Here is a 9,519-nt window from a genome sequence, read left to right as displayed (position 1 = left end):
TGCTATGGCTCAGCTTAACACTCCCACCTCCAATCGAACCCAAGACTGGTGGATACCGATGGTATAAGGGTTTCTCTTCTGGATCAAGAACCCCCCCTCCCTCCCCCCCTCGGGCGCTTTCCTTTTTCTCAAGCAGCAACTGGCTCGGAATCGAACCTGCCTTGTCCAGCATCAGCATGTCGATCTGGAGGGGTTGGTCGGGTGTACGTACGGTCAGAGCAAACCGGGGCTCGGGCTCATAATACCTGGTGGAATACTTCGTATTCAATTGTCGAGACAGGTCAATTGAATAGGGACCGGGGTTGATAGTGAATTGTACCGGACATACAGTACCATACCGAGGCGATGACTGTGAAAGCCACCGATAGTTTCCTTACCAATCTACATCATGCACTTACCCAATGAGTACTGGTACTTGAAGGGCCGGGGCCAGATAGTGTCAAAAGATGCATACACGCCTGGAGAGGTTGCTGCTTCTCGTCCGATTGCAACTAATTCTACTATTCGATTTTCTAAGCCAGAAAGGCTACATGACCAGATGTAATTGGGCTTCGACTCGCCCAGGTTCAGTTCCCAGAAGTGAACCTGGGGTCTAGACCGGTGTTTGGGAAGTAATGAACATTTAGGAGATTCCACGCTCAAGGAAAAAGACGTGATAGAATGGCAACGCATTGCTAGTGTGTCAATCAGCCCGCTCGGGGAGCTTCATCAATTTGTTCAGGTTGTAGAAAGTGGAGGAAAGGAATGATAGAGAAAAAATAACATAAGTCACAATTCATATGTGGGGTTGCGAGGTGAGCTGTTGAGCAAGCCGAACCGGCTAAACCAACCATCTCGCAGAGCCCGGTCGTGTGTCCAAGCACAGAGAGAAAGGAACATAGACAGAAGATCACTCCGGACCAGGTCTGCCATGCGTTGACATCACAAAATTAAGCATCTTGTCTTCGGAACCAGGAAATAATAGAATCAACATGCTTCAAAAACACCCCAGAAGTAAGAAATAAAGAAATCATCCAAGCTTGGCACATCCCGTAGCGCGTTTCAAGTCACATTATGTACGGCGTTCACATTACATGATGGTGGGGGTCTTACGCTTCTCAGCGCTGGACAGCACAAGCATAGGGGTCTTGCGCCGTTCCTGACCCTGAGCTACCGTCTTCTGGCCAGCGACGACAGCAGCAACCGATGGGGAGCCTGTTCGAGGAGAGCCCTGATCCGCTCGAACGTCCGCAAACTTTCCTCCAAAGAACCCACCATCCTCACTGATAGGGGTCGTGTTGTAGGGGCTATCCTGCGATCTGCGCTCACGAGAAGACCTTTCTTTCCTCTCGGAACCAATTGCACCATTGGCAGCTGCGCGGAGGCTGCCCAAGCTGGGCTTGCTGGAAAGACTGCCACTACGCACAGTGGCATCATCTCCATCGGAGAACGTGAACTCCTTCTCACTGGCGGGGGTGTTCGTGCCACCACTGCTATGGCAACCGAAGCTCCGAGTGTCACCGCGGCGCTCGATGCCGGCGCGCACCAAGTTGTGGACGGCCCGACGTCGCTGACGCGTGGCAAAGTTCTTGCTGCCTTCGAACTTGGAGGTGGGCTTCGCAACCAGCTCTTCCAGGGAAGGAGGGCCGCGAGGCTGACGAGTGGGATGCTCACCCGCACGAGCTTGGCCAGGGCCAAAAGTTCCTGTTGCAGGGGTCTGAGGCAAGGCAGCAGTCTTAGGACCAGGCGCCACGATCTGGCTGTTGGCTTTGATGGTGTCGATGGGCAGTTTCAGTGCAGGGCTGAAAGAAGAGCTCTTCTTGTGTCCCCGACGGAATGCGTTGATTGAAGGCGGGGGCAGAGGAGCGACGTCCTGAGGCGGCGACGGGCTCGACCGTGGAGGAGACACGGGCTCACCAATGCTGACAGGGGACTGGTGGGACTCGGGGGGAGAAACCTCGGCTCTGAACGTGGGCACTTGCACGGATGGGAACGAAGGCTCCTCCTCGTGGTAGGGGGTAGTGGAGCTTTCCTGCTGGAAGGTGTTGTCATAGATGAAGTTTTGCTGGCCGGTCAGAGGGTTGTAGACCGAGAAGAGACCGGGCTGACCTGGCACCGGCTGCACGATCGGCTGCACACCCTGCTGAAGCTGTTGCTGGTAGAAGCCCATGCTGGGAACCGAAAGCGCAGGGTATTCCTGTTGCTGCTGAGCCATAGGTCCACCCAAGGTCATGCCCTGGAACTGCTGGGCTGCTGCAGTCACACTGATCAATTGCTGCTGCAGGCGCTGTTGCTGAGCCGCAAGAAAGAGGTTGGTCGACATCAATTCCGCATACAGGTTATCGTCCATTGGCATATCGCCAGCGATGTCGATAGCCGGAGGTGCGAGCACCTGCTCCGGCAAAGTATACATAGGACGACCCGTGTTCATGTCCACATTCTGATTTGTGGCTAGTGAGTGGCGTGGGAAACCGGTTCCCATGGCGGTTTGAGGGACACGCTCCGTAGCTCGGTTCGAAGGATTGCCATACCGGTCGCCTTCGTAACCCAGGTGCTGCTGGCGTTGAACTGCAGACGGCACGGTCGCGGACTTCGGTGCGGTCCTCAGTCCCGCCAATAGATGAGAACGGCTAGTGCGTGGCGTCGGGACGGGTGCAGAAGGCTGAGATTCATCAATGGTCGCGATGTGCGGCGGGGGTACGCTCAGTCGCTTGATATGGGAACCCTTCCGCCGAGAGCCGAAGCTGGCCCCAGGAACCCCGAGGGAACCGCCATTATTGAAAGAAGAGTTGTAGCTCATTTGAGCAAGACCGCCAGCGTCCATACTCGTGATTGTAGATGATGAAGTGTACAATAATATATGTGCAAAAGACGAAGAAAAGGGTGTGCTGGTGAATCAGCAACGCAGAGTAGCCTTGGCGTATTAAAGGATTAAGAGGCTTCGGCAATGACGAGACGCACAGACAGACCAAGACTGGATGATCGAGGGGCAACGAACGGTAAGGATAGTCCACACCTTCCAGGATCAAAGACCGATAGGAGCTTTCGTAACAATCAGCCAAATGCTGCGAGCGACCGCCTCAACGCCAGCTTACCTGCGAAATACAGGAAGAAAATGCAAGTCGACGCGCCTTGATGGAATGGCACCAGACGGCAAAGAGCGATTAAAAATCAGGTGTACAAGAAAATAAAACCCAGGCGTCAGCGTCGACTGATCAATGCTGGTGGCTTAAAAAGGATGACCAAGAAAGAGGCGAAGGTAGACGCGACCGGAGCAAAGGAGTAGTCGGCTCAAGCAACGGTGGAGGTTAAGGATATGTCTGCGATTTAAAGACCGATGATGGCGAACAGACGGGAGATGCTCTGCAACTCCCTAGTAGGCGTGAAAAAATAAAGCTCGACACAACGATGTAATGAAGAGAAGACTCAAGCCTGAACTGTCCGTCCGAATCTTTCGCAACACAAACACAGCGATGCGATGGTGACGAGATGGGAAGTAAGGGATGCAAGCAAAGACTTTTGGGTTCTTGTCAAGGGAGATGGATGGATGGATGATTAAGGGCGTGTTCTTCTCGGTTTCTCCAGATTTATCTTTAATAACCTTTTCTTTTAGTCCCTTTTTCTCACTGACGCTTTTTTCTTTTTTGTGTTTTCTGGGGTTGATAAGGATTCCGCGCACTTGGGACGGTGGAAAGAGAGAAGGAAAGGTGAGAGGATGAAGTGAGGAAACGAGTCTCAACGCCGGGTGTGATTGATTCGTTTCTTCGGCTCTCGGCGCGTGTTTTGGCCGCCTTGTTTTTTTTTTTTTTTTGCTTTTTTTTTTCTGTTTCGTTTTCCGTGGCTTTACTGTCCTGCCGCGCCTAATCGGGAAGCCAAGGGGTTCTGGTGCCTCAGGCAGACAGACGGTGCGAGATACCTCTCCCGATCACAAGTCGGATGGAAGACGAGCACAAAGCAAGGTCGGGTAGAACACGCAAATTAAAGGTCTAGCAGATGGAAGCAAAGCAATCAAGTGAGGTATAAGAGATAGGCGGGAATTAGGCCTTTGGAAAAGAGGCCAAGGGTAAAAAGGGATCTGGTTAAGTAGAGTGACAAGGCTGACGGGGGGCGAAGGAGGCTTGGGTATGGCGGGAGGTGCGCGAATAAGAGAGAGAAAGAGAAGGGAGAACGAAAGATGTCGAGGTAGAGGGGGAGGGGGAGGGAGTGAAAGCAAAAGATAGAGTAGAGGTAGAGGGGGGGGCAGAGAGAGAGGTAGGTAGAGAGAGAGGGTGAGGAAAGAAGGGAGAATAGAGGAATGGATAAATGAATGAGGAGAACACTAAGTAATAATAGATAGAGAAGGGAAGGGGAACCAGTGGGGAGGGGGGGGAGAAGTTTGATGGGGTGAAGGAGTGAGGGAGGGAGGGAGAGAGAGAGAGAGAGAGAAAGAGGCAGAGTGTCAATGAGAGAGAAAGTGAAAGCTGCCATTCTCCAATTCCAGCTTCCAGACGCTGGGCTGAGACGCCCACTTCGCCGCCCTGGTCCAGTCTGCCTTGCTGACTGGTTCGCTTGACTGCAACACTTATCCTCTCTGAGACTAGTGCTGTGGCCATTGTTTGGCAGTTGCGGGCCTGGGGCATCTGATTGGAGCCAGCATCCAACCGGGGTCTGGTGCCTGAGGATTTCCAAAGGTCTCTTAAGGTCTCTACGGAGCTAGATAGGTAGACTAAGGATTCCTGAGGAGTGCGGACAGACAATTGTTTGGTCTTAATGAATCCCACCCGTCAATCACCCGTTCCTTTGTCTGATGCTTCCAGTTTGTCAAGTGTCAACTGTGTCATCTGTGTCATACGGGACCCATCTCTTCATATTGCACCCCGCCCACATCTAGACAGTAGAGATGCAATGAAGCTCCTGCCACCTCTAGGCTCTTACTGAAGCCACCGAACCAGAACCATATGTTCGTCCCACCGACCAGTGCGCTTGAACTCACAAATCCACCCGACGCTCGGCCAATTCGTCGTCACTCTTTCACTTTCCTCATTGGCCCAGACCTCCTTAGGTCTAACTCATGTCTCCACAGCCGCCCTCTTGACGAGTGACGACCGATAGTTAGGTTGCCAACCAAGCCCGAAAGATATGGATCCGGCAGTCTCACCCATATCGTCCACAAGATCTCTTTTCAAACGAATAGACACTGACCCAAGCATCCGGATAATTAGCATACATACAGGGATTGAGCTGAATGCAAGCATCCTTGAATGACACCCCACAAAGCCATCAGCGGTCTGGTTGCAAAACCAGGCCCTTCACCGATGGTAAATATACGTAACTGACATCATGCTGGTTGGACACCACGAAGCACAGAATTGGATGATTGATAGGCGTGAGATCCAGCTGCAAGATCCCGTTCAAGTCGTGCCTTCTCCTCGTCCGTGGCATCCGTGAGGCGGACGGCAACCTCTTCACCAAAATTCTTCGCGACTTCCTCGAGGGTCAGACGGGCTGTCTCGGGGAAAGAGAAATATATGACTAGGGATTCGGTTAGTAACGGTGCAGTAGGCTAGTTCTCAATCTGGGAAGCTCAGTACTACGTACCTGGAATGAAGAAGACGGACCAGCAAATAATGACCAGGTAGTACTTCCATCCAATGTTGTTGAAGCCCATTGGAGCGGTTTCAAGTAATATCAATGTAGCTGCACCCTTCAATTAGCCGCGTTGCAAAGGACTCCCATAGAGGTTCTACTTACCAGCAAATTGTCCAAATAATGAAAAGCCCATGCCAATCGGCCGAATCTCGGTGGGGAATATTTCAGACACATAGAGGTACATCGTGGTATCACAGAAAGTTCTGTAGCAAAATTAGTACCCCATCGTGGATTGGTTGAAGACCTGCTTACCCCTGGAAGGCCAAATAGAGGTAAATGAAGAAAATGCCAAAACCGTTTCCAACCCGATTCTTGGTCCCTGCATACTGTGCTGTCATGGCAGCTAGGCAGGCTGTAGTGATGATAATCCCAGCAAAGCCAACAATATACATTTTCCGTCTTGAATTTACTCTGTCATGAAGCCAAGCTCCTAGCGGGTTATAGATTATTCCTAGACCTCAGGTGTCAGCGCCAGCTGGATCATGAACAGACCATCTTACCAGCTGTGGTAAGCCATATTGCACTGAGAAGCAAGGGCATGCTGCCTGTCATCCCCAGGTTAGTGTATAAGATGACGGCGTAGTTGTTCTGTCAAATCAATGAGCGGCTAATCGAACAGTATTCGTGATTGAGCAACTGACTATGATCAAAGGCCCACCAAATTCTGCTCCCCATTGGGTCAGGAAACCAATAACCATGCGTTTCCGATATGACCTTTTCTTGAAGACTGCTTTCCATACACTGCCATAGATAGACAATCGCTCTTTCTCCAGATGAATCTGTTGGGTGGTCTGGTAGAATTCTTCCTTGGCAACGAGATTGTCAGGATCATCAGGAGATTTGCGCAGTCGCTCCAAGACTGATTGGGCCTCGCTTTGTTTCCCTTTGCTGATCAACCAGCGAGGAGAGCGGGGAACCCACGGTGACCCTAGAAGCAGGATCAAAGGTGGGAGACATTGAAGGCAAAGCGGAAACCTCCAACTGAAAGTACCCATTTGACGTTGCGCAAAGTAACACGCATAGCCAACCCATCCAGCAAGCACGTAACCGAAGACCAGAAATATAGCATGGTGGCCCACAAGCCAGCCTCGGCGGAAAGCGCTCGATATTTCGGAAAGGTACATGGGGCAGACCGTTACCAGGATCCCGATTCCCAGGCCGCAGATAAAACGCCCTGCCTGGAACATGCTGGAGACACATCAGCTTACCAGTTTCAAAGAATGTTTGGAACACTTCAGCACGCACCTTAAAGAGTTGGCACCACCTTGGAGGGCACCGCCAAACATGGCGAGGAGAGCGCCCAGCTGGATGTTGCGCTTGCGCCCAAAGAAGTCGCATGACCACATAATGAAGAGACATCCAACTGCACCCCCGGCGCTGTATACACCGTTGGCAGTCGATATGGCTGATGTCGTGGTCGATGCGTATCCAGGCTGGCCCTCTTGTGGAAGGTTGAAATAGGTATACCACCCTGGTTGGCCGATGGTACTCGAGATGATCGAGGAGCAGTAACCGTAGGTCTTGAATGATTGAATCGAATTAGAACATATTAGAGTGATAAGAGGATAGAAGTCGAAGTCTTACCATTGACCCTACAGCAACAAAGGCCGTGACCAGCCTGTTGTAGCTACTCGTTTGCGATCCGAAAGTGCCCATGATGATGTATCAGCCTAGCACACAAGGCGAGAGCGTTAGAGATCAAACATAAATCAGAGTCTGGCGATGAGTCTGGTCAATCAGTATACTCAGCCACGATGCTTCAAGAAAGTGTGCGACCGAGGAATGCTTGGTTAATGGATTATGCAATCCGCTCTGCACAACAGCTAAGGATAGCACACGGACATCCACCCATTGATTGAAGGGGTGCATTTGCTCTCTTCGCTTGATGTTATGGGTGATGTACTACTCCTTGCTTAGTGCATATCTCAGTCCAGGCAATAATGACAGCTCAATGTGTCTTGTTTGCACCCTTGCTCGAAGGTTAATCGAAGGCTAATGCCTGGCTAATTCGGTTCGTTTCGAAAAATGAATGACAAGAAGGGGAGAAGAAAGTTGACAAGGACGGAAGGATGGCTGTCGCCTCGTGCTGATTCCCCGCATTTTTACTCCCGGATTAAGGGTTGTGTTTGTTGCAGGTTTGTCTCCTCCAGCTGAGAGTTTGCCAACTTCAACCTTCTTACACGACTCTGCGTTCCACAAGCCACGTTCCAATCGGCGCCATTCTATCTTGGATTGGATACTCACCTCGAGGATCTCTCTTCTAACTGGCATATTGGAAGGAGGTCAGAGCATCACTTCAAGTATGTGCTACGACACTATGGTGACATTGATTGAAACTGACATTGCGAGGTCGCACTATATTGACCCACCATACGAACCACTCATTAACAGTCCTCGCACCACAACTCCACGAATCAATCCCTTGCACAGCTGGTATTGAACAGTACAACAGGGACTTGCGATATCTATGTTATCTTCCCCAAGAACAGTAGACTCCACGCAGGGTGTCTCTGTAGCCATGACGGATAGACAATCACTCTTCGATACACCATTTGACCTGCTTCCAAATCCAAAGCAGGTCTGGGTAGGGGAACCGGGCAGCCAAGAAGAAGGTCTAGGGAAGCTTTCCATTCTGACACCGGAGGTAGTGGCCAAGGCGGCAGCAACCGAGATCAAGACAGGCCGGCGGGTGACCATGGCATGGGAACTGACCAAGCTGGATTACCCCAATCTTAACCGCGAACCATGTCATCATCAGATTGTGCCGCTGTTGGGAGGCGTGGCTTTTGATGATGTCTATACGATGAACCCGCGTGAGACCAAAACGAAAGACCCTTTCTCTTTCATGGTGTTGATGTTCTCGCAGAACAAAGCAGTCAATGGGATGGGTTGCGACACTTTTCGCAGTCAGTCCCAGGCCAACCCGAGCGCGTCTTCTACGGCGGGACAACAGTGGAAGAGATCAGTGACCGGAAGAATGATCGAATTGGCATACAGCACTGGGCACGGGAGGGCTTAGCTGGTAGGTATATAGGCTATGAGGCAACTCATCATACAGCGTGAGCTGCTCTGAGTGTACTGAATCTCCCCTGACAGGTCGAGGGGTACTCATTGACTACGCGACGTGGGCCGAGAAACGTGGTATACAATATAGCACGTTCTCAACCCATCAGATCAGACTATCCGATATCATACAAGTTGCAAAAGAATCCAACGTCGTCTTCCAGAAAGGTGACATTCTCTTCATCCGCATAGGAGTCACCAAGGAATGGGACACTGTCATGACACACAGTCAGAAGCAGCGATATTCCGAAAACCCGGAGCCCCAACACGCAGGTGTGGAGGCTACTGTCGACGTGGTTCGTTGGCTCTGGGATACGGGCTTTGCAGCGATTGCGAGCGATGCAATCAGCTGGGAGGTGAGAACACGTACCATATCACCAATAGATCTTCACATGGTTCGTTTTCTGACATCTGGCAGGTCTTTCCACCTCAGTCTCCTGATTTATTTCTTCATGAATACGTCCTTGCGGGATGGGGCATGCCCATTGGTGGGTCTCAAGCTTCCATGTACACTCTCCAATACCGCTACTGACTCCCTACAGGCGAGCTCTTCGACCTGGAGACTTTAGCACGTACATGCGAGGACCTCAAGCGTTGGACCTTCTTCGTCACATCTGTGCCTTTGAATATGCCCGGTGGAGTGTCGTCCCCACCAAACGCAATGGCCATATTCTGAGGCATGTTTTGACTGCAAAGCTACTATTGTTGTAATCTACCACTTGTGCCCTGCAATGTGAAGGCCCAGTCGGGGCGCTTGCGTTGTAGTCTTAGAAGCAGGAGCCTTAGTCCCTGGCATACGGTCACCTCTTCTATTTTAAGAAAAATTTGATCCCTGATATGAGCCTGTTC

The 9,519-nt window shown here is 51.3% G+C and overlaps 3 protein-coding genes across 3 annotated transcripts; 1 reads left to right on the top strand and 2 right to left on the bottom strand.

Annotated features, from left to right (window-relative positions):
* Positions 1-870: 870 nt before the first annotated feature.
* On the bottom strand, positions 871-3,142 carry BO86DRAFT_124695 (uncharacterized protein). The gene has a single exon (XM_025666049.1). The coding sequence runs from the start codon at positions 2,801-2,803 to the stop codon at positions 1,070-1,072; it is 1,734 nt and encodes a 577-aa protein (XP_025526501.1). The 5' UTR covers positions 2,804-3,142; the 3' UTR covers positions 871-1,069.
* Positions 3,143-5,296: 2,154 nt separating this feature from the next.
* BO86DRAFT_432959 (putative MFS sugar transporter) lies at positions 5,297-7,642 on the bottom strand (the record flags this gene model as incomplete). Its single annotated transcript, XM_025675816.1, has 8 exons — positions 7,192-7,642; positions 6,853-7,127; positions 6,249-6,795; positions 6,108-6,195; positions 5,860-6,058; positions 5,710-5,810; positions 5,557-5,655; positions 5,297-5,490 (listed from the first exon to the last, which is right to left on the bottom strand). Exons 1-8 carry the CDS (start codon positions 7,261-7,263, stop codon positions 5,297-5,299), a joined length of 1,575 nt encoding a protein of 524 aa, XP_025526500.1. The 5' UTR covers positions 7,264-7,642.
* A 483-nt stretch (positions 7,643-8,125) lies between these two features.
* BO86DRAFT_448974 (uncharacterized protein) lies at positions 8,126-9,394 on the top strand (the record flags this gene model as incomplete). Its single annotated transcript, XM_025676676.1, has 5 exons — positions 8,126-8,420; positions 8,474-8,629; positions 8,704-9,026; positions 9,089-9,158; positions 9,213-9,394. 5 exons carry the CDS (start codon positions 8,126-8,128, stop codon positions 9,344-9,346), a joined length of 978 nt encoding a protein of 325 aa, XP_025526499.1. The 3' UTR covers positions 9,347-9,394.
* Between the last annotated feature and the right edge of the window lie 125 nt (positions 9,395-9,519).

The sequence above is a fragment of the Aspergillus japonicus genome (assembly GCF_003184785.1).
Source record: "Aspergillus japonicus CBS 114.51 unplaced genomic scaffold BO86scaffold_33, whole genome shotgun sequence".
Classification (NCBI taxonomy): Eukaryota; Fungi; Ascomycota; class Eurotiomycetes; order Eurotiales; family Aspergillaceae; genus Aspergillus; species Aspergillus japonicus.
The sequence above is the reverse complement of the archived record's forward strand: the minus strand, read 5'-3'. Positions and strand labels throughout refer to the sequence as shown.

Coding starts and splice junctions, on each gene's coding strand:
- BO86DRAFT_124695 (XM_025666049.1), bottom strand. CDS start 2,803: ATGGACGCTGGCGGTCTTGCTCAAATGAGCTACAACTCTTCTTTCAAT.